General features: G+C 41.8%; 2 protein-coding genes across 3 annotated transcripts in view; one reads left to right on the top strand and one right to left on the bottom strand.

Annotated features, from left to right (window-relative positions):
* golga2 (golgin A2) overlaps window positions 1-11,868 on the top strand; it is a gene marked incomplete at its 5' end in the record, with an annotated part of 30,961 nt that extends 19,093 nt beyond the window's left edge. Inside the window, 8 exon segments of the mRNA XM_080419790.1 lie at window positions 417-641; window positions 2,151-2,250; window positions 2,740-2,828; window positions 3,147-3,402; window positions 3,789-3,950; window positions 4,680-4,786; window positions 6,619-6,817; window positions 7,260-11,868. Coding sequence (XP_080275916.1) covers window positions 417-641; window positions 2,151-2,250; window positions 2,740-2,828; window positions 3,147-3,402; window positions 3,789-3,950; window positions 4,680-4,786; window positions 6,619-6,817; window positions 7,260-7,528 — 1,407 coding nt within the window. The 3' untranslated portion in view covers window positions 7,529-11,868.
* Window positions 11,869-14,769: 2,901 nt separating this feature from the next.
* The window catches only part of dnm1a (dynamin 1a), a gene marked incomplete at its 3' end in the record, with an annotated part of 72,418 nt that continues 62,079 nt past the window's right edge, over window positions 14,770-25,108 (bottom strand). The window contains exons 19-23 of one of the 2 annotated variants that reach the window (XM_080419047.1): window positions 24,852-24,869; window positions 24,338-24,508; window positions 21,241-21,488; window positions 20,183-20,383; window positions 14,770-15,756 (exon numbers count right to left, since the gene is read on the bottom strand). In XM_080419047.1, the coding sequence (XP_080275173.1) occupies window positions 15,726-15,756; window positions 20,183-20,383; window positions 21,241-21,488; window positions 24,338-24,508; window positions 24,852-24,869 (669 nt within the window). Of the gene's footprint in view, window positions 15,757-20,178; window positions 20,384-21,240; window positions 21,489-24,337; window positions 24,509-24,851; window positions 24,870-25,108 lie in introns of those variants that run through there. The other variant, XM_080419048.1, reaches the window with a different exon arrangement.

Genomic DNA, 25,108 nt, shown 5'->3' with positions numbered 1-25,108 from the left:
ACACACACACACAGCACAAATGCATTAAGTAGTTTTGGCTGATAGAAAAGTCAGGTACATGTTGACTGCGTGCACCGCACACTAAAAAGGCTAAAAGTTACAACTTTTATTAAACTTAACATAATGTTGCGACTCATCGTGAGTTCGTAGATATTTTCACTATTTTTGTACGTCACCATTGTCCAACGAAGTATAATACAGGGTTAAGTGGTTAATCATACTAATCGACTTAGTCAACTATAAGAAGAAAATGTGGAATCTTTTTCATGTTGATTCATTGATATTTTAAAAAAATATATATTAGAAAATACCTTGATTCTCGAAGATTAAGTAGGTTATTGGTTGGTTCTAAATATTGGTTTTCGATATTTATTTCGGGGTAGTTGCCCAGCCCTAATCTCTGCTCTCTGTCTCAGGTGGAAGAAAAGACTCAGGAGGTTCAGGCCGTGCTGGAGCAGAGGGACCAGCTGGCTGCCCACCTGCAGCAGTACTGTGCAGGGTACCAGACGCTGGTCTCGGAGCGCGAGCAGCTTCACCACCAGTACCTCCAACAGAGCCAGCTCATGGACCGGCTGCACCACGACGAGAGCCAGGGACGTGCACAGCTGGAGATCAGCCAACATCAGCTCCAACAAGCACAGGTGTGTGGGTGTAGGTGCTAACCATTAGACTTTGGTACAATACAGTGAGAGGTAAAAAATCACACCCAGTGTGAAGTGGGCGGTGTGGTCATCATAGTGATGGAAGCTCACTTAAAATATGGATTTTTTTAAGTGCATAATCCTATTTATAGGTTATTAATGTCATCATGTGTCTCGCTAGCCAATCACAGTGCTGAATAGAGTCAGCCAATCACAGTACAGCTAGGGGTGTACTAATGAGCCAATCACAATACAGCTAATGAGGTGTCCCAACCCCACTTATAGGGGCGGCTACACCGCCCAAAAAGAGATGGATAGGGGTTAAATGCATGAACCTGGATTGTGTGTACGCTAACAGGGGTATTCAACTAGATTAGGCAGGGGGCCACAATTGTAAAATGACTCGGGCTGTTTGTGGTTAACGGTTTGACTGTTTGTTGTGTGTGCTATATATAGGACACAACAATGGACATTTTGTGCCCATTATGGTAACGTATTAGGGCCTGCTTCATACTGCATTCATGCCTTTTGATGTTTGATAGGATCATTTCTGTGCCAGTCCTTTATAATGCACAGGCTTTGATTTGGATATTGGGAAAATGGTAGATATTTCAGTGTTCTGTGCACGGTTCCCTGGCATGGAAGTGTCTCTGTGAGAAGGGAATTTGAGGCAGGCTGGCAAGGTGAAGTGTTTACATTTTTGCTTTTTTTTTGTTTTTGAGCATCCGGCTGATAAGAGCAGAAGCTCTTATGATGCATTTCATTAATAGTGGAGAGTTAGACCATCATTCAGCCCAGGGCACTATTGAGGATGAATGAATCATACTGTGTAAAACCTACAAGTGGACTGAGATGCAGAAGATGGAAGATGGACAAAATCCACTCAGAACTAACCAATTGATTGATTTGAAAGCCACTCAAAACTCGGAAATAGCTGCAAATAGATGCCTTGTGATGGATGAAATGCACTCAAAACTCATCTGTTGTGCTCTTTTATGTTAATATGCCACTGAAATGTAGTGATGTAGCTGCCTGAAAAAAACAGCTGAACTACTTGAAAGCTACATTATTCAGAAAGTAGAGAGAAGTAGACAACATTTCTGTCTGTTTTGTTTCTTTGTACCATGAAAAGGTCTTTAATGCATTTACTTTTGATATTTGTACTTTTACTTCTGATACTTAAATACATCTTAACACCAGATAATTTTCTTAAGTGCATATGATTTGAGCTACCTGAACACTTTACAAGTGATGTTCTTAGGGGTGACTTTTACTGGAGTTGAAAGCGAGCCGCCAGTTGAATATCACTGCTATACAATCATTGGCACACTTTGGATACAGATGTGTTCACATATCGTTATCTATAATATGATATACCAGCTCTCTCTCTCTCTCTCTCTCTGGTGCTATCTACTGTATCTGTCTGTCACTTGATCTATGGGTCTTTCCTTCTGTCCTTACTTTCTTAATGAGTGAGACTGTCGACTGACATCCTATCTGCCCCTTCAGGAACATTTGGAGCATTTGGCCAAAGACAACCAGCAGCTGAAGGTGGAGGTTCAAGATCTGCTCAACAGCTCTGCCATGGGCAACGTATCGAGATACCAAGGTTAGATAGTGCTTGTCTTAAAATGAGACCGTAACTGTAAAGCAAAATCTTTTTAGTTGTTTCATAGTACTTTTTTATGTCTTTCAATTTAAAAACATAATAATACAAGGATATTGTATACATTTGGCACTTTGATTAGAAGTTTGTTCATCATGCACGTAACCTTTTGGAAAACAATAATCTAATATTATTTAGTCCACTGATTCTCAAAGTGAGGTCCTTGAAGGGTTTCAAATGGTCTCCAGCAACATGAGAAACGGTTAAACACTTAAGCCCCATTTTATTGTTAGACAATCGAAAATAGCCTATCTCCAAGCTTACAATGCGTCGTTTGCAATGTGATGTTGTTGTGAGCTTGAAGAAAACACACCTAGTTTGGGGGTCCCTTAAACAAAATCTTTTCAGATAGGGGTAATGAAAAGGTTTGAGAACCCCTGGATTAGCCGGTGGGTCAGTGTCGGTCAAAAACAATGTGATTTTGTTTCCTAGGAGATGGAGTTGAGAGTCAATCCATGCAGGAGAGCCCAAAGAACTCCTCCATAGTGATCCCTGAAGATTTTGAGAGTCGGGAAGAGATGGTAAGTCCAGGCTAAATGTCGCGTACTGGGGATCCTCACAGCTCTCCTTACTATAGGTCTTACATCTGGTCACTTCTGGATTGCATGAAAAGTCAGGCTTGAAGTTGGCATTCTTGTCACATTGTATTTTACTAGTAGGAGTCAAGAGTCAAATGTGTTTTCTCTTTATATCACTGCTTAAGTGAGCTCTATGTGTGCATGGGTAGGACTTAGAAATATACGTTTTGATTTTCTCTTATTCAATCCATATCATCCCCTTCCATCCCACCTTCTCTGTTTTCCCTGTTAATGTCTCCTCTTCTCCGTCTCTCCATCCAGGAGGAGTTCATCCGAGGGGCTTTGGCCCAGGTGGAGGCGGAGAGGGATGAGGCCATGAGGCATCTGGAGGAAGAACACAGGCTCCACATGGCAGCCCGCCACCAGGCAGAGGCTGCGGCCCTCAGCCTGGAGCACCAGCACCATAGTCAGGAGGCCAGTGACCACCATCTCTACCATCCTGAGCACAATCCTGGACCTGAGCACGATCACAGTCACGAACACCACGATCAGTGTGACCACGGCCATGAACACTATGGTGAGTCACAAGACTTGACGTAAAATAGGCTTTCTAGTTTTGTTTATGTTTACAAGCTTATACACCATTTCTGTGCGAGTGCTGCTGACAAACTGCTGATAAATACTTAAATGCTATCATGTCACCCGGCCTACATTATTGTTTCTCATAAAAATGAGGCAACATTATTTAAATATTGTGGAAAATGTACCATAACCTCAAAACTTGAAAAACTTGACAAAAATGTCCACGTAAAATCAATCTCCAGCAATATCTGACTGATTACAGTAGAGCGGGCGTTGAAGACATAGTGAGGCTGAAGAGAGGAATAGAGAGAGAGAACACCTTTGTGATAAATGAATCATGACAGAGTGCAGTAGATTTATCCTCTCCTCTCCGCTGTCCAGAAGGAGGAGTACCAGTAGAAGTGCATGAGGCCCTGCAGGCAGCCATGGACAAGCTACAGCATCGCTTCACCTCCCTCATGCAGGAGAAGGCCGACCTGAGGGAGCGGGTGGAGGAGCTGGAGCATCGCTGTATCCAGCTCTCTGGAGAGACGGACACTATAGGTAATACACTGACACAGTAGCGACTGTGGCTTTTAGGTTGATAACTTAGTTTCAGCCCTGCAACATTACAAAATCATGATCTTTTGGGTAAAATTTGATAAAGATTTACTCTTAACACTTGGGGTGCCAGAGGTTTATTAAAATATTATACGTTGAGTGCCGGGATTTTTTTACCATTTTTGAACCTTTTTCAAGTAGTCACAAAATATTTTCAGTGATCACTGTCCTCACGGTGATCCCCTCATTACACACATAGAGGTCTCGTACAATCGGGGGGAAAAAATTAAAAACATTCGGTAATCCGTTCCATAGTTGCAGCCAGTTGAAAATAGTCAAAAATACATTGTAAAAAAAAAAAGTACACAGGAGCCGAGATACAGGCTTTTGAAGTCATAAGTTAACCAGGAAGTGGATTGGAGTCTAAATCTTCGAAAAATGATATCTCCTGGTGCTGTGAAGGAGAAAAAATAAATACATTTTTTTTTTTTTTTCCAAAAACGTAAATATACGTTTTTGGCACTCAGAGGGTGTATTTGCAAAAACGTATATATACGTTTTTGGCACCCAATGTGTTAATTGGACAAAAATGAAAAGCCTTGTAAATGTGCAGTTTAGCAAGGAATTTCTCACTTTGTGAGGAGGAACATTTAAAGCCCCTTGACACATAATTTGCATGAACAATCACTTGTGTATGTCTCACCTGTTGTTTCTTCTGTGTGTTTTTGACAGGAGAATACATAGCACTGTACCAGAACCAGCGGGCCATAATGAAGCAGAAACATCAGGAAAAGGAGCAGTACATCAGTATATTGGCCCAGGACAAGGAGGAGATGAAGGTACTCTTATCAGTAGCATCAGTAATCTTTTCTACGCTTTAGACTCTTTTACTGGTTGACCTGATAGTCGAATGGTTAGGGCGCATACCACAAAATGCCTTCTTCAGCGTGTCACCGGTTCGACTCTCGGCCGGCAAGATTGTTTGCTGTGTGTCATTCCCCTGCTCCCTGTCCGCCTTTCCTGTCGGAATAATACAGAAATCATCTAAAAAAAAGTCTGTTGGCTGCAGTGCTTCAAAACACTGGTTAGTAGTAGTTACAGTATTGAAGCTGGTTGTTTTCATTCTGAAGAGAAATCTGTTGCATTCAGCAGAGAGTCAACATCTTATCCTTTTGCCATGATAAATTATCTTATTAATGACAATAATAGCCCAATAGCCCACAATGGAGAAACTTTCATGTAACTAGTTGCATGAAAGTTGCATTCCAGTTACACAAAGCAATGGAAAAATAATCAAACTTGCGTGCAACAGACTCAACTTAATAGCTAGATTGGTATCGGGTTTCCCCCCCCCCCCCCCCCCCGTTTTCTCTTGAGATAATATCTGGGACTTGTCATTGTAGCTTCATAACAATCTTAGTATCTTATTTCATATATCGCTTTCTCAGTTATATAATTTCTGACATCTTTCTCATTTGTCATTGTATCGTTCTTTCTTTTGGCAAGGGCTGCTTTGTTTCATCACAGCTTTATCAGAAAAGAGGAAGAGAACTATAATGCGTGTTGTTCCTAGAGAGGATAAAGGCTTAACAAGTGTGTGTGTGTAGTCTTTTCTTAAAATGCCTAGCATAATGGGTATCATTACTTTGACAGCATCATTCCATGGCATGTCCTCTGCATTTTGTTTGGTCGTCGTTGTATATGAAACCTTTTTAAAGCTGCAATCCGTAAATCATTTTAATGAATAAACTTGGTAGAGTATGTTACTACAAAATAACTACTACATAATATATATATGCAGTGGTTGGAAGTGGTCTCCATACTGCTGAAATTTAGACCTTGGTGCTGGTAGGACACCTACTGGTTGACGAGAAGTACTGCATGAAGTTCATAGGTGCAATATCTCCCATGGCCATGCAGCAGGGACTGCCTATTGGCAGAGTGGTTGAATTTGGTCTCTGATGCGGGAGACCAAGGTTATTATAATCCTGGATAGGACATCAAAGCTACAGATTCCAGCTTTGTTTGCAACGAAAGCGTTTCAAATAAGTTTCAAGTGTGTTGTAGAGGACTTAACACTATGCAACTCAAATTAGCTTCAACAAAGTTTCAAGCAACGACGCTAAGCTGTGTGAAAGTTCCACTGTTCAAAGCCAGCCTAAGGGTCACACTGGCATCCTCAGACGGGAACAAGACTTAAGCAAGCACTACACCACCTTCATATAACCATTAAGAAAATTCAAAAAAAATCTTCTAAATCCTAGCAGTTTTCTGAAAATTGCTAATCAGTGGTGTTAAACGTTTTCATGTCAAGGACCCCCAAAATTATATGTATTTGGCCGGCGGACCCCCATCTCAAAATATATTGTTCCAGGGACCCCCGGAAGCAAACATTTGTGTTAAAAATGTTTAAAAATATATTCAAACTAAGATTTACACACATTTTCACGATTAAAAAAAAAGCAGATCTACAAGCTCGTAGCGTGGCACAAAGTGACACACTATGAGCTTGTATATCTGCTATTTTTTCAATAGTGAAAGTTTAAATTGACACAGATGCTTTCCCGGTCTTAATGGGATAAAGGCCTACTCCTGTCAGTTAACTAAACGTTCTGCCCGCTGTGTCTCTTCTCCCCTGCGATCTGACCTGGACCCTCCCCTGGTCCATTAGGCTAAGCTGGCAGAGCTTCAGGACCTGGTGATGAGGCTGGTAGCGGAGCGGAATGACTGGTACAGCCGCTACACCGGAGCTCTGGCCAACACTAGCTCAGTCAACCCTGATCTGCTGCCCCTCGGGGAGGAGCACACACACACACACACAGAGCACCTGGCGCACGCGCGCACAGAGCTCAATGCAGTCGACAGAGCAGGTATGGCAGTTCCCTTGTCATGTTGTTTTTTTTAGTTAAAGATCTATATTGTGATAGTAATCATTGCTACATGGGTTTCCTCATCTAGCCAGCTCTTAGGTTAACAGAAAATAAATGTTTAGGTCAAGATACTAATTTGATCTAATTACGATAGAGAACTCCGCAAAGATCATTTATTAGCTTTAATTTTGTCGTGTGCCAGTTCGAATTCTATGCTTTGTTTCATCACTTCTTATTTCACTGTTTATCCTGTATGAGTAATCTCTCTTGATGGCTGTAATGGCGGTATCTTCATATATATACATATATTTGATACAAATCAATGCTATTGGTCACCCTTTATGTCAACCAATGAAAAATATTAGAGCTTGTGCTTAAATCTCATGATTCCATTGGAACAATGAACATACATATTTTTTTCTGTTTTTCCCCTCTACTGTAGATCACATGGAGGTCATCCCCCTCACGGACCCCACCCCGTGCGAGGACACCCCGTTCCCACAGTCGTCGTCGACCGGGCTGGCTCCCGCCGACTCTCAGGCCGCCGGCCCCGAGGAGGACGGCACGGCCAGGCAGATCATGCAGCTGCTGCAGGAGATCCAGAACCCCCAGGGAGCCCCGCGTGCACCCCCGTTCCTGGGGGAGAACCCTTGCATCCCCTTCTTCTACCGGCCCGACGAGCAGGACGAAGTTAAGATCCTGGTCGTGTGAGAGAGACAGACAGGCGCGCTACCGGGCCGACTTGGGCTGGCTGATGTCTGTGTTGAGAAGTCTTTAGGGTCTTTCAGACCCAATCAACACACACTTCTCTTTTGTACGAGCTTATGGGTCATACTGCTCATGAATGCATCACCGGCAATCTGACCCTTGGTTGCTCACAAATAGGTTAATGGCCTTGACCAAATTCCTTTGAAATTCCTTGTCCATGACTGTATGACGTGAGTGAGTGTGAGAGTTTTCTATAACTTTTGTTGCTTCCTATTTTTCCCCCCCATTTTGCGTGGTTGGAACTAAACCTTTCTGACTTCCAATATCCTATCAGTGAAGCCGTTACAAGAGAAGAGATAATCAGTATTCCTCCATTCAATTTACTCTCCCTCGTATCGCCCCCTCCCTCCACCCCCCTTTCTTCTCTCCCCTTCTAATACGTGAGTGCAATAAAGAGGGTATAACTTCTGCCCCCTCCCAATACTTAGAGCTGTCTGAGAATTAACAGCATGTCTGTGTGCGGTGTGTGTTCGTTCAGGTTCATGCAGCGTTGCGATGCAGATCTCTGTTACACTAAACATTCATTGTCAACATGCCAAAAATAATATAACATTTGAATGTATACAAAGTTAATCTCAATCTACTCGACTGTGTGACGAGGCTGTGAACGTGTGATCATAAGACAGGACAACTGAAGCCCGATGTATACGTAGTTGCGTGCCAAAAATAGCAGATCTTTGAATATTATATTTATGTATACTATTACAGTATAACACAAGATAAAAGACCACACGCTCGTTGTATCCACTTCTTGTGACTTGGCTTTCTCTAACCTGTAATATTCCAACCAGCTCATTTGCCTGATTGGCTTGGGAAACTTGATGAGAGCCATGTTGTGTACAGTCGGGTGTTCTGGGAAATTCTCAAAAGATCATATCTCTTCACTTTCAACCTCTCAACTATAGAATTATTCACTTCGCCGTCGAAGTAAGGAAAAGCTTCTACAAGCTTGCAACATCTGCTATTTTCAGCACGCAACCAAGTATAATTCAGGCATGAGAGGAGAATGGTAAAAGGTCGTGGGGAACAGAGAGAGCGAGAGGGGGAAGTGGACGTGGAAGTGTTAGTGCTTAGCCCCAGCTGAGAAACACAGACAGAGCAAGATGGATGTTGAAAAGTCTATAGAGGAGCTTAGCACAAATTATATGATATTCATAGTGTGAGCGCCCGCTGCGGCTCCGTTTCTACACTTTGAAGAGCTACAGTAGCGAGTAGGGATCAGGAAGGTGTGAGGTATGTAGACAGATTGGGCATTGTCCCTGCTATTGATGTACCCATGCATTATCTTATTCACAGTGAGTACTGTTAATTAAATGTTAAATTATGGTTTATTTCTTTTTCTTTTGTTTTTTTTCTTTCTAGTTTATCAAACATTCTGTAATTGTCTGGAGTTTGAGGGGTAGGGACGGGGGGAGGTCCACCAAATTCTCCAATAGTCGTTTTTCATTGGTTGAGGGGATGGACACTCTTTGAAGATTCCATGGAATTAGAATTTACATTTGTTACTTAACCACTTAAACGCTCTAGTCTTAGTGAAACAGACTTTAGTTGCAACTGTACTGTTCTTTTTTCCGTCTACACCAAATCTCTTAAGCCAAAAATAGCCGATTTACAAGCGCTATAAGCTTGTAGATGTGCCATTTTTGGTGAATGTTCCCACCCCCAGAATTGGGATGCTGCGGTTCAAGTGGTTAAATGATTTGCCACATAGTCTCATGCTCCTGAGGAGGATTAGTGCTCACAATGTGTTCCTCCATTCCTCAAGTTAACATTCAGACTATGAAGTGTATCCCTCTCTTGGCTTTTTCTTTCTCTCTCTCTGATGACCATTTCATGGGGTCTTGACGTTTTATTGCGTTATAATAGTCACTTTAGAGCCAATTTCTTTATCCTGTTACGTTTCACTCCTAGTTCGACATATCAGAGATAATTTACTGCACATACTTTACAACTGGACTCTGTGAGTGCATTGGCGGGCGTGTGTGTGTGTGTGTGTGTGTGTGTGTGTGTGCAAAGTTGCATCTGGTCTTTTTTCTGTAGTTCTACTATATTATAGATATGATTGCACTAAATCTGTACCAAGCTTCTCATCTTAACCGTCATATCTAGCTGTTCGGACAGCAGCTGTTCTGCCATAGAGATGTTCTAGTCAGTAGATTTCTATGGAGGGGACGATAGGGAATCCTATGATGTCGTGTGTTTTACACCTGGGCTGAGGCTTCCAATTGAAAACATGCTTCATTAGTGAAGTTAATGAAACGTGTGTGTGTGTGTGTGTGTGTGCAGTGTGCACTGCGGTGTAAATATTAGCAGGAGGCAAAGTAACAGGATGGGGCACCACTCAGTTTAAAGCTGCAATCCATAACTTTCATGGTCTACCCAGGAGCCCTGAAATGTCTACTGTTGAGCTAATTAAATTTAAGAGGATCTAGATGTCTCAATAGAAGAGGATGGAGAAAAATTACCATTACTGCATCAAAAGTAATCGACAAACTATACTATAAAAACAGTTCAAACATTGGCCAAATTGTCAAGTATTATAAGAAAGAGGCAAACATTTTAAAATAGACGATCTACAAGCTCAGCTTGTAGATTGCAATATTTCACAATATTTAACTGGAACCGAGCCAAGCTAAATGTAATGCCTCAACTCCTACAATTCCAAGTGCTGGTGAGGGTTCCCCAGTTCAAATATGATTATTTTGGGGGGTCGCAGCCTGAAAAGGTTGAGAACCACTGCTCTACCATACAGATTGGTTAAAATAGCTTTTTATTGACACAAAATAAGTTATGGACTGCAGCTTTCAGAATGTATGTATTTCGGGGACGGTTCATGTTCACAAATGTGGACTGGACGTACCAGACATACACCATATACTGTAGGAATAGCGTATGTGAATTCTTAAATGATGTGGTGTTTCTTTTTGTTCATGTAAACGACATAATGCAGAGGTATCGGTTTTGCCAATTCTGTTGACAGCTTAATAGCGGCCTCTGTTTTTAGAGAGCCTCTGGTCTACGTTATGCCACTGGTGAAGGTACGGAGATATTAGGGTGTTGAAGCCTAATTTTATACTTCATCATTACTATGGGTGTCACTGATAATAGCTGATTTTCAAGCAATTTTTTAAATCAGTTATTTTGGGTGAAAATTCACTTTTCAGTAACGTGGCTCTTCAATCCCAACAGTTTTTTGTTTAGTTTCCCTTAAAGTATTTCCTCCCTTATTTGATTGATCTTTAAAAAAAAATATGTACTGGGTCTAATCAATTATTAAACTATACACCTTTTTAATTGGTCAATCCATTAACCTAACTAGAAATAACTAGAGGAAAATGGTTGTGATATTGAAAAATATTGTACTGTATGTTTATGCGATCTGACTTGCATTGTCAAGAAAATGTGCATGTAATGGGAAGTGTAGGTGCTTTGTTTACTTCAAGTAAAGCCTGAGTTATACTTAGTTGAGCGCGGGTGTCACACCCTGACGCATTGTGAGCTTGTAGTATAAACCAGGCATCAGCAATGCCAGGCCTACCCTAAACCACAGCACTTTGGGCAGTACGGTGGTTTATGAATTAATATAGACCACCATTGTAGATTTTTAAATTTCTTATTCTCTCACTGTCTTTTCTTTTTGAAAACATGCCATGGAATACTTTTTATTTTTTCCCTTGTTGTTTTGGGGAGTGGTCAAACCAAAAGATGCATATAAAATCTTTTATAGTATTGTTGTTGGGGCGGTGACATAATATAAAACGGTTAAAATGATTATTTTCCTCACGTCCAACATTTACCGTTGGCTTCGAATGCATCGTGTGTGTGTGTGTGTGATTGAGGAGCCGCAGATAAAGCATTTATTGTCTCTGCTGTAAAAGAGGTGGTGTACATACTGTAACTGTGTATAATAATGTATATTCATTATGCCTGGTGTGTGGCTAGCAGCGTGAACTGCATGTACGTGTGTCTCTTCGTGGGTGCCGAGTCGGGGGGGCGGGGCACATGGACGATGTAGGGGGCTTGGGAGTTGCAGACTGGATGTGATTTAATACAAAGGTTAACTAAAAGAGAGAATCTAATATTTATTTGAAATAAGTATCTCGACTAATCAGTTTTAATGTAATGTAGAAGTGACTGTTGGAAGGCAATGAAGGATTGTCCAGAGAGCCTGTTTTATATAGAAGACGGCTTCTGACAGGAAAATTCTGATGTGATTTTTTTTTCTTTTTTTGAGTAAGATTTTTCTTCCCTTCTCTCGAATAAAACTGATTGAGTAAATTGAACTATTTGTTGGATGTTTTTTTAATGACACTTAAAGACACTAATTTGTCTGTATATTGGCCTATATATTCCCAAATATGGCGATAAGCTCCCCAAACAATCCCAAGTTGTCCCAGCTGTGTGCTCTACTGACATCATAGACTTGATCTCCAAATACTTTATTTCATGCACACATCACCTAGGCAATGCTGGGTACCCTGGCTACCATCTAAATCAGGGGTCAAGCTAGACCCAAAAAAGAAATTTGAGGTCTCCCTGGGGACTTAAACAAAATACATTGTTTTAACAACTTAAGCCGTATTTCAAAAACGGCTTAACAGATCTACAAGCTCACAACGCATCGCATCACAACCGGTGTGAGCTTGTACATCGGCTGTTTTCTTTTTGTTTCGATGTACCGATTATTTTTGTAGAAAAGGTTAAAGTTTATTTACTCATGACCAAATTGTATTTCTCTGTTGCCCAAATATGGAGATGTCTGATGACTGATCAATATGGCATCACTGCCCCAAACGGGCACTGGGCGTGACCCGCTATTGACAGGCACCCGACTAGCGTCCCAGTACTCTGCTAATGTGTACTGCACTAGTATCCTATAAAGCAGGGGTCTTCAACGTTTTTCAGGCCAAGGACCCCTTAGCTGAGAGCGAGATGAAGCTGGGACAGCAGGGACCCATTGTTTAAGATTGTGTTGCAGATTCAACATTTTCATAGATTTCATACATGGCTTCATTGACTATCGTCAGTGTTGTGTCAATTAATGTATTTTTTTTTCCATTTCAGACATTTAACCACTTAAACCTACAATACTCAGCACTTCATTTCCTCCTTTTTGCCCCCTACACCAAACCCCTTTGCCGAAAATAGCCGAACTTCAACACCTCGCGCTGCCAGGTGCACTGCGAGCTCTGAGGACCCCCTCGGGGTCCTGGACCCCCTGTTGAAGACTACTGCCATAAAGAAAATAAGACTTCTCAGAAAATGTCCTTCATTACCACTGAATCTTTTAATGTGTGTGAACAAAGCACAGCAGCCCTGAGGGGCAAAGTATGTACAGTATCAGATACAGGACCTGGTTGCTGCTGCCGAACAGAATACACACATTCAATCAGCCCATTTCAGCACACATACACAGTGGGAAACAAGACCTTTTCTCCTTGCAAATTCCCATACACTGTATGTCCATGTTTTTTTGTTTTTTATACAGCTTTTTTTGCATTTTTATTTTGTATTTTCATACACATTTACTCATAATTTAATATTAAATAATTTCATACATTATGACTAAATTCTCTAGACAGTGGAATCACATGTTCCATATAATTCACCACATATACATAATAAGAACACACATTAAGATATGTCTCCATGATAAACTATTTACTCTTAAATAAGAAGTAGAATATACTTTGTGTTTGTCGCAACAGTGGATTACTAAGACTCAGAAAGGGGTCATATTGAGACGATGGTGTAGGTTAGGGTGGTTGATGACATTAGTATGATATTAATCAAAGGTACAGAGATGATGGTGTTTGTGGTTGATGGAGGGGTTACATTTATTGATCACCGTCACCATGAACAGGGGTCATATAATTACAAGCAACCACAATGACAACAGAGTTCAGTGGCAGAGAAGAGTGGGGCGGGCGGGCGTTATGAAATGTTAGGAGCATGTTAAGAGTTTAGGTAGCTTCTATGCATAGACTATCATTGTTTAGGTAAGTCACTGTTCTCACTCACCCCCGTGACCACTAAGTGAGGGAAGAAAAGACAAAAAAAAGGAGAGAAAGAATAGAAAGGTAAGATAATACAGCAGGTCTTGATTCATGCCAAAATGTGCAAGAGTTCCCATCACCATGTTAAATGAAATTCAGAAGCATATATATACATATTGGAGAGGTCCTCTGGCATCACTCCTCCCTTCTGCTCAAACAGAATATTTACTCTTGAGTCTGTTGTGATTGACAGACAGCTGTCACGCAGCCATCTGATAAGGACATATTGCACTTTCTAAATAAGTCCCGCCTTACTAAGGTCCTGCAGTTACATGAATGGGGATGGATAGATTGCTTTAAAGTAGGAGAGGAGAGGAGGTGACATGCCATTGGAGGCTCTATTTTTGGTCATGTACACACGGCCTGAATTAGGGGAACCTCGTTGCAGCGGTATTGCATAGGTGCTGCAGCTAAGCACAGACAATGCAGCGTGTTGTTATCACCAAAGATGATTACAAAGAAGTTTACATTGCTCTGCGAGTGGCCGAGTACAGTTAGTTAAATACATTTCGTGGCCATTTAACTGAAAAACGGCAATATTACAACATACAGTTCAGCCCAAGAATGGCCCATTTACAGTAAGGCCTTGCGACAGCGGCGAAGGTGCAGTTTCAAAGATCGCTCTTCCCTTCCCAGGGCAAGGAGGGAGAGGCTGAGATAGGCCCCCCCCAGCCCCTACTTGTCCAGATACTTCAAAGGAAGCTTTGTGGACTCATTCCAACCCAATACTCCATGTTATTCCAGCTATTCTTCCTCGCATGGAGCGTTGGTGGGTTGAACGGGTGGGTGATAGATAGATGGAGCAGCCGCCATTGTTTCACAGTATATATGGGCTGGAAAGGGTGGTGGTGGGGGAGGTGGATGACCTAATAAAAAAGGGGTGGTGGGGGGTGGTGTGTGTGTGTGTGTGTGTGTGTGTGGATGGGGTCTTCTAGGAGTCGAATGGTGGCAGGGGGCTCTCAGGGCGAGAGGGCCCACCCTTGTTTGGTCGGCTGTTCCATGACGGGGGGGGAAAGAAAACAAAGGGTTTAGATGAACTATTAACGGATGGATAAAATGAGAGAGCGCCCCAAATCCACAAGTGAGGAGACACCAGTTTGATACATTGCATACATTCAGCATGCCACTACATAGCTATAACAGTTTAAATGCCTGTGCAATAAATACCACAAAATTGTGACTTGTAAGAGAAACGGTCAATTACTGAAATGTGTACAACAGCACATCTCATTTCTCTTTGGCTGTTTGCTTTTAACTACAAAGGCTGCTGTCCCTTTTTTGCAAGGCATACGAGACAAAGTAAGTGAGCGTGGGGAAGTCTCCTTATCTGTGGTTTTGGGGGACCATCATCACAGACCGTGAACAGAACTCATTTAACAACATTTAAAAGGAACACAGTGCGTTTTAAAGATGCAGTTATCTTGTATTGTCCAATCCAGCTTGGCTAGATAATGCATCACCTCTCTGGAGAGAATGAAAAGACATCAACATCCAAAATTATCCAAGGAAAATATATGTAGAAAGAAAGTAACAAACACTCTTGAGAGATCAGATAGATTTAGCAGCCAGGAATACTCATTTAAAATATAATATGAAATATACACAGCAAATATCCTGTGTAGTACTTCAGTGAAGTATTCCTTGAGCGTTGTTCATGCTAAGTGTGCAAATGCATTCTCCTTATAGGTCTAAATGTACGCACATACTGTACTTCTTGCATGTGTTCGCGTGTATGTGTGTATTTGTATGTGTATGCATAATGTATGATTGTGTTCATACAGTACTTTGTGGTTCAGTAATTAATTCTCTATTCATTTCAAGTAATTGTATTATGAGGGTACAGTATGTATGTATATCTTCCATGCATGTGTATGTGAGTGTATGTGCCTGTGTGTGCGTGAAAGATAGGGGGGGGGGGGGGATACGTGGCTGAGAACAGATGGGAGAGCAGGAGAAGGGAGCCAGCTGTGGTCTGGTGTAGTAGCGGAGACCAGCAGGTAGGTGCCGCTGTTTGTCCATAACCTCTCATCCAGGGGTAGGGTTGGACAGGTGGTGGTTTAGGGAGGAGGGGAGGATTCGGAGAACTAGTGGGTGGGAGAAGGCGGTGGTCTCCGACTGCCGGGGACAAATGGACAAACACAGAGAGACAGGGACACAGAGGAGAGGCAGGGGATACATTAGGATTGAGGTTTTTTTTTCCTCAAGGGTTGCAATTGTATAGGAAGGAAAAACAGCATATAGCACCACTTAGACTGTATAGTACTGCATATACTGTTAATTAGGGGTACCCATGTAGAGATGTGTAAATTCACGCGCGCGCACACACACACACACACACACACGCGCACACACAAGACTTATTTGGGACTCAAATATGGCCACAGTGCAAAGTATGCCGTTTAAGCCAAATGGGGGCAGTATTACTCTACTCTATTTTCAGTTGCCATGATCTTTTTTTGTATTACAGGGCCATGTAACACATTTACTGTTATTATTTATGAAGCTGTGTCATTGCTGTATAATTCCTATAAGAAATCATGGCACTGGAAAAGCCCTTGGAGGATATGATGTGTTGCTTTGTTACTACTAGATAGAAATCCTATAAAAAGCCGGTTACTAATGACGCCGCCGGGCAAATACATCACTATAAACGGTCCGATGCTAGAGCCCAATTAAAGCATATTAAACAAACATCGGGGGAGAGACACACACACACACACACACACACACACACACACACACACACACACACACATACACACACTTCAGCATTAGGTTTGCAGTTCTGTGTGTGTTGTATTTCCTGTTTGTATGCCTGCTTTTTCATGTACAGTATGTGCTTTGTGCTTCAAGGCACTGAGGTTTTGCATAGAACGACAAAACAAATAATTTCTCAGATGGACACACAGGATGCCCCTTTTAATGAACAAAAGGCATTGCTCTTTATCAGAGTCAGACAGTGAAGCAAGCTCACACAGCTTACAGACGATTTAAGGACGTAAACCATAACACTGCTGTCCCCAACACACCAGCACCCTTATCAACGTCCCATTTTTCATCATCAAGTATCGCCGTTGTCGGGCAGAAACATCTTATCTCGCCCTACTTGATCACACTACGGCGTCACACGAAAGCATCAAAAGTAGCACATCCGCAAGCTCAAAACGCAGTGCGAAGCGACTCGTTTTGAGCTTGTAGATCTGCTACTTTTGCCCGTTTGAATTTGAATCCTGAAAAGTAACAGTTTTGGACATAATGGGGTTTCCACCCGACAGAGGCGATATATTTTTTTATTCATCAAAAAAGATTCTCCCATTTTATTATTTTTCTCCCAGATTAGTCGTTATGCCAATTCCCAGTTGTTCCCCTCAGGTGTGCCATCACTGCTTGCTAACCCCTACAGCTGGTCATGTGGGTGGGTGTAGTAGACAACCACGTGTCTCCTCTGATACACATGAAGTCGTCTGCTTCTTTTCTTTCACCGACAATATACCCGGCTTCCCACCCGTGAACTCAGCCAATTGTGTTCATTGGAGCGCTGAGGATTCTAACCATAGTCAACTTTAGAATTTGCTAGTAAGCGTAAGCAGCTGACAAGACGTTGACAAGGCTTGATCACATCACATGAATCCCTCTGTAAGCTGTGTTTGCCCATGCAGCACTCCTGAAAGGCAGCGCTCTGAGAAAAGAAAGGAAAAATGTGAAAGCGTAATAATGACCATGCAGCGGATGAGAGTCCTCTCAAAGCCTGATTCAGGGTACGGTCTCACAAGCGTGCGAATGAAACAGTCACGTCCATGGGGTGGAAAGCAACACCATGGCTGTGTCACTCAACAACCACTCCTTACTCACTATATTGCACTATATAGTGATTAGGCCATTTTGTGGTGGTGTCCAAATGTATAGTGATCATTATTAAAGCGTGCCGTCGCACGTGTGTGACCGCACCCTAAGAGAAAGCAGGAGGAAGGTGATGATGAGGATGATAATGGTACCCAACGTACCAGAAAGGTTAGTCTTCATTGGTCAGGTTATAGTGATTCTGAAAGAGGAGCCATAGTGGTGGGACAGAGGTGTGGCGAGGGAGAGAGGGATGGAAGAAGAGAAGGAAGAGGAGAGGAGGAGTGCAAACAAACAAACAGGTTACAGTGCAGGAAAAGACGCGCGTCACGTGGATGCTCAGCTCTCACTCGGGACCAATGGGAATCCAGGAAAACTGACTTGGTGACATGGAAACTTTTGGTTATATTTTGACGTCGTTTAAACCAGTGGTTCTCAAAGTGGGGTCTGGGTGGGGACCCCCAGGTGTCCTTGAAGGGGTTCCAGGGGGTCCCCAGCTAAATTGATAGTTATGAACCAAACGGACCCTTACAGGTCTTTAACTCTGAGAGAGTACAAATGGTACTCTCTCAAGAGTGACCTAATGCATACCAAAGTGGGGGTCCTTGAAACCACTGGTTTAAACCTACACAGCAAAATACTCAGTGTTAAAAGCTGCGGTCCTTAATTTGCACCCAGGATTCAAACCTGGACATATGGCATTTATAGGCCCTGGCTGACACACATCAAATGGCTACAGCCATTGTTTACAATGGCTCTTTTTTATTTCAATATTGCAGTGTAGGTATGTTTGTTTCCAGTAGTTTGACCATTCTAGAAACACAAGTCTGTTTTTCAATTGAACAGACGATGTGCGTGACGCTCGCGTTCAGTGTGGCAGAGCCGTATGAGCTTATTCAGGCAGTACTACTCGTCAACCAGTAGGTGTCCTACCCTACCCCAGTGTCTTTAATTTCTCAATGGAAGAGTAGGGAGACCACCTCTCCAAACACTGCAGATGTGCTAGTTATATTGTATTGACTTACTCTACTATACAGATTAGATAAGTTATTGTAACTTAACTCTATTAGTATGCAAAGTATACCAAATGTAAGGGTCATGTGGCAAACAAATGTGTACACTCTCATAGTTATAAATGGATACATTAACACTGAGGTCTTTGCTCTGTAGTAAATCCAAGGGATAACATGGAAGCTATGCCTGCATGCTGTACTGTAGGGCAGGCTATACGTTTGTGAGCGAGAGCGTTGAACAGCGACGTGCGTATATCCTACAGTAAGAAGGCAAGCCACTACCCATACTGCATGGGAACTGGATCAGTCAAAAATGTTAGCTCACAATCACAGGCAAACACAAGGCGAACGTTAGCAGTGCAAAACACAGACGGAACGGACCAACAGAAACAATAATTGCAGATATAGCAAAGCCTCACTTTTAAATTTTTATTCCATTCTTATCCATCATAAAGTCACCTTCTAACTTAAAACATTACAAAGGACTTGAATTATTCAGCTTCAAGCCAGTGAACTGAAAAGTTGATGGACAAGAATACTGGAGTGTCCTGCAAACAAAGCTCCCCTCACAGCAAATTCATATGTGCTGCTGGACTATTAGTGTTAAGACAGGAATGAATGTGAAAATGTGCGTTAGTGATGGTTGAAAGGTTGGGGTAAAATAGTCCTGGCAGAATGCGCAAGTGGGTGCTCTCAAAGTGGTTTATTGGTTTGCAATATTTGGGCCTGACCCCAAGCCAGTGTGGGAGCTTGATTAGCAGGGGAACAATCAGACAAACACACACCAAAACCCATTTTACACAAAACTATTTAAGACCTTTGTGTTTATTTAACGATTGATCAATCGATCCATTAGTCACAATAATTGTCAGTTGTCTTGTCTATCCATCTACTGGACCTATTCAGGGCTACTGCATCAACTATTCTATCGATCTATTTTTGTATGTAGCCTCTATCACATCTACAGCGCTCCACATTCAGTTACCTCCTTCACCCCTTCCTCCTCGTGTCTTCACATCCCCCTTAGCAACAGAGAGTCACATTCAGCTTGGAAACCTCATCATGATATTCACCCATTAGATTTTTAACCACTCAAACCCTATTATATACTTACTTAGAATACTAAGAAGGCCTACTGCTTGTTTTCCTCTACCTCACCAATTCTCTTCGACGAAAATAGTCGATCTACAAGCTCACAACGCGTCATATTGTGAGCTTGTAGATCGGCTATTATATGCCCCAGAACTTTCGCCCCAGAATAGATTTCATGTGGTTAACCCATACATACTTGGTCATACGACGAATTACAAAAATGGCATATCTACAAGCTCACAATGCAACGTGATTCGACGCGCTGTGATCTTGTAGCTCTGTTATTTCATTTATTTTGAAAATTGGCATGCCCAGAATAGGGACGCCAGTTTGCAATTGGTTAACAGCATTTTGGTTCAGTTCTTACAGTCTCTGTTCAACAACACATACAATTTATATCGCAAACAAAATATAAACAACTTATTAGGAAAAACTAGTTAAAAAGGTTAAAAACGATAAAAGAAAGATAAAAAGGGGGGGGTTAGGTAGGGAAAGCGAGTCTGAAAATGTACGCTTTTCAAAGCGGACTGGGATTCATGCTGTTGTCAAGAGGGATAATTTTGTATTTGGAAGAGCTCTCAAAACTTCCGCCTTACCTGGGCACACTCGGGGGGTTGCGGTTAGGCCTGGAGGGTACATTGGGTGGAGCACTGTAGGGATCAGGAGAAGCCCCCGGGCGAGAGGGGACTGGCGGTCCCCCAGCTTGAGGAGCGCCAGGAGGTGGTCCACGAGAGCCGGGGCGGGCTGGGGCGCCCGGTGGAGCCCTTCTAGTTGGAAGTGGACTAGTGGCTGGAGACCTGGACAGAGAAGCGGAGAAATAAGATGATGGTTTCCAAACAAGTATTATCTCAGAGAGAGAGAGAGAGAGAGAGAGAGAGAGAGAGAGAGAGAGAGAGAGAGAGAGAAAGAGAAGGGGAGCTTATTTGCCATTTGTGGTCGCACACATTCATGTTCAAACAGAGCATAATACAACATGTATGGAACACACATGTAGCAAGTACATCTAAACATGTGTACTGAATTCATAACATTAGAACCCTTTATTAAATGGGCTGCGACGTTAAAATGATAGCACTTACATGTGTATCAGCCTTCAGCCATCAGACTGTTTTTAGTCTGGCCTAATTGATCAATTCCTAACACCTGTGTGACAATGACAATTCTCACTATTATCTAGGTGGAGTCTCTGGGTGGAGTCTCACAGACCCATAGAGAGAGAGAGAGTTCCGTCACGCTTTGATCTCGCTGCAAAGTGGGCCGCTATGGGCTGTAAGCAAAAGTATCAATACTGAAATGCAGAAATACTCAAAATTAACTTGCGTAAAAGTACAAACGTTTTGGCATCAAAATATCCTTAAAGTGCCAAAAGTAAAAGTATGTCCCATTTTACAAGTTCGTCATGTATATAAAAAATCTTTTGAAAATAGCAGATCTACAAGCTCACAATGCGTTGCAAAGCGACGCATTGTGACCCGTATGGGTCTGTAAGAGTGTACGAATGGAATCAAATAGACCTGAAACAGGTTCATTTGGTTCCATTTGTACACTCTCCGAGTTACATTCTGTGGCCTAATGCATACAAAACACGGGGTCCTTGAAATGAAATGAAAATGTTTGAGAATCACTGCATCCATCCATCCATCCATCTCCTTACCTTCCCCCGGACCCGCCTCCTCCGCCCTGCACCCCCAGCCAGGAGTTGTCCACGGGCGGGGGCATGGCCGTGGTGACGGTGGAGGTGCTGATGTCCCCGATGATGCTGAGCGCCTCCCTCAGGGCATAGTACATCTTCAGCATCTCGTCGCGGTGGTGAGCCTGCTCCTGGGACTCCTCCATCAGGGTGCCCTGGTCCCCGCAGGAGTACAGCTGGGCCAGCAGCTCTGCGTTTATGAACTCCTTGGTCTGGAGAGGGAGAGAGAGAGAGAGAGAGAGAGAGAGAGACAGAGAGAGAGACAGAGAGATGGTGTGGGTGAGTGAACGTGAGTATATTTGAGAAATAGACATTGCGTGGACCATTTTCCTGGTCCTCCTCCTCAAAAGAGAAATGGTTGTTTTATGGATAAAAAATATTTGTAGAATTAGGCTTACATTTAGGAACAGATTCAGGGGTTAACGTTAGGGGTTAGAGTTGGCTGATTTATATTTAGCTGCGCGCCGGCGTTATGTTGCAGTGCAACATTGTGAGCTTGTCGGCTATTTTCGGCAATAGAGTTAAAATGCCAAAAGAAAATGGTAAAGATGGCATTCATGGCAAACAAACAGGAGAAGGGCGCACACCAGTATTGATGAGGTGCTCCTGACCTTGGTAAATAAGTCTAAAGCTGACGTTTCTTCAGGGATTGATGGCATTCATAAAAATCGGCGTCCTAACACGCTGATGTCCTCACAAGCATAGCAATGTAAATGTGTGTGTGTGTGTGTGCACCCATGTGTAAAAAAAAAAGGGAAGAAAACAAGTCCCACAGAGATTTAGAAGACGGAAGTCACAGATCATAATCTGATCTACAGCTACTAATCTGTAGCATATTTGGTTAAAACTGGTAATTTGGTGATTGGTTCCAAGGAATCTGCTGGGGCCATAACTATGTTTTTAATTCTGAGCACGAAAGCACGTGTCTGTTTGGGCAAGTTGCACAATGAGTGAGTGAGTGCTATGCAACGTGAAATATCACCTTTGATGTAGAGATATATTAATATGCACTGCTTCCCCATTATAAATTATATGAGATACAAGACCTGTGGATTATAGAATGGGCCTCATGCAGGAAGCGAGAAACAGAAAAAGATTTCCCCTTATTTGTGTTGGTATCCACTACTTCCTCTTATTTTCGTAATGTTGAAAAGGCCAAGGTTTCATTGTGTTTTATGGCAAGGTGGATATTGTTGAACATAATTAGTAATTACTCTTTCAGAGCCACCTGTGTGTGTACTTAAGCTTTTGCACTAGAAGAGAGTGCATGTCTTTTCTGTTCTAAGGTTTTTCTTCTGTTTTAATTTGATATGTTTCTTTTTCACCCGAACTGTTTGATTTGAAACTATTTGTGCGTGAATTCAAAGGAACCACATCATGTATCAAACCTGAACAGTTTGGCAGACATACATCTTCAATTCAATAAATCCCTTTAAATCTGGACATCGAATACCACAAGTTAATGCTGTAGTGGTTACACCAGAAATTGAACAGCACCACAGAGATAACTATTAGATTATATCCAAGAACTTCCTTTCATTTATTACCCATTGATTTCTTGGATTCACCAATGCTTTCTTAAGAGCTAATTTTATGAGTTGTTGAGAGCACTTGTACTGAGATAAGAAAAAAAAAACATCTAGTTTTCAGTCCACAAATTGTTTGACCAATGCAAGGAAACAAGTTTAAAATTTGTGGAACATAAAAAACACATGAATATCATATAATCAAATTTATATTGTTATATGTTTTAGCGTAATTATGATGATTGAATTATTACATTTGTGGACAAAAGGAATAATATTGGTCCAGAACCCAATAAAAAGCCTTGCATGATATTGCGTGCGATCAGCTTCTTCAGTTAGTGTGTCCCTCTCGGGCAGAAACCTTGTATCTCCGTATTTCAACTTTTTACGTAAATTAATACCCTACTTCATCATACAAGAAGAGTGTCACACAAAAGTAGTCAAATTAGCCGATCTACAAGCTCACAACGTCGCGATTCAATGTGTTGTGAAAACTTCAGTTACTAGTTACTTTGTAGATTTTGATTATTATTACAAAACATACATTAATCACTTCAGTCCTATTTGAAAATAGCCGATCTACAAGCTCACAGCGACGCATTGTGAGCTTGTAGATCGGCTATTTTCAAAATATTTGTATACGTTTTTAAACTTGTGACATGGGACATTCTGCATAATGAGTACCTTCAGTACATTTTGATGCCAATACTTTTGTACTTTTACTCAAGTAAATTTTGAATACCGGACTTTTACTTGTATTTCTACATAGTGATATTTATACTTTTACTTCTGGAGTCATCATTCAGCACACCTGGGGAAGAGTGATTTGGATGTTAAGAATGAGAAAATATAAAGGAAATTTGAGAGAATGTTTCTGCATGAGGCCCATTGTGTTCCACTGCTCCGTGGCTTATGACTGCTTTTTGCCTGCCAAGTAAACTCATACCAGAGTCAAATTAGCGAGTGATTGATCTATTTTGGAGCAATGACTGAGGTTATAAGGGAGAAATGGAGAGAGATTCACTTGGCTGTTTTCAGTTAAGTAAATTGCCAAAAAATCTTTCATTTTAGTTTACAGGATACCATCAGACAAAACGAGACAGTGCAGACAACCAAAAAATTAAATAAAATAGTAAAATAAATCATGTGATTCCAACAAAAAAATTGCAGTTGTCGAAAAGCCTTTAAGAAAAACTATGATTTAAATATGAATAAAGTATCGATAATAAAAAATACAACTCTCATCCAATCTTTTTTGAAGAGGTCCAAATTGAGTTGAAGTCAAGATCATTTTTTGCACTTTTTCTGTCAGTCACAGACTGAGAAGATGTGCTCTACCAGCTCACAAGTTTGTAGATCTGCTACTTTTGCTGTGCAATAGCGGCATGTGATGTCTATAAATTAAGCAACTAGGCCTTGGCTGTCTTTGAGAATTTGTGTCTGTAAAGAAATGCTCAAAATGGGGACACCGGGGTTAGTGTGGGTAAAAAGCACGTGGGGGCTCGATCTGACTGTCATCATGGATCCAGACTCACGTTGTTGATCATGAGATGCATGATGCACTTTGGCATGAGATCCCGGACAGTCTTGTTGACAATGGCCATGTAGGAGTCCACCAGGTTACGTATGGTTTCCACCTGTCGTTCCAGCTGAGGATCCATGTTTTGCATGAAGTTGTCAGAACCATTCTCATCCCCTCCATCACCCTGAGAGAGAGAGAGAGAGAGAGAGAGAGAGAGAGAGAGAGAGAGAGAGAGAGAGAGAGAGAGAGAGAGAAAGGAGGAAGAGAAGACCAGACAATAGGATAGAAGGTTGAACTGAATGAATAACTTACAAAGTGAGCACAGACCAAAAAAAAAACTGTGATTAATTTAGAACAACACAATTCCTTTCCTATTAATTTACACTGGCTGAAAATATAGAGCATCTTTAATTGGTCTTGGGTTAAATTCAGTCTTTCAGGCATCGTTTACATAAAATACCTAGAATTTGTTAACAAGGATGAAATGTGACAGTAGGATGTGGTAGAGGCTAAACTACATAACGTACCTTGCCTTCCTTATTCTCCTAAAAGGTCCAAAAGCAGTAATGGATGACAAAAAACATTGGGACAAGTTAGAGATTAGGAGCAAGACATTTAAAGCATTAAAAAAAGGTATCCAAATAGACGAAAAATGGAGCACAGGTACAGTATGCTAGTGTACATCCATGTACTGAGTGCAGGTCAAGAATAAGTGTACATTGGCCTTGCATGGACTAGTTACAGTAGTACACTACATACACATGTCTGTGTGTGTGTGTGTGTA

This window comes from Gymnoscopelus braueri, assembly GCF_963280865.1.
Source record: "Gymnoscopelus braueri genome assembly, chromosome: 22".
Lineage (NCBI taxonomy): Eukaryota > Metazoa > Chordata > Actinopteri > Myctophiformes > Myctophidae > Gymnoscopelus > Gymnoscopelus braueri.
This window is presented reverse-complemented; position numbering and strand designations above follow the sequence as displayed.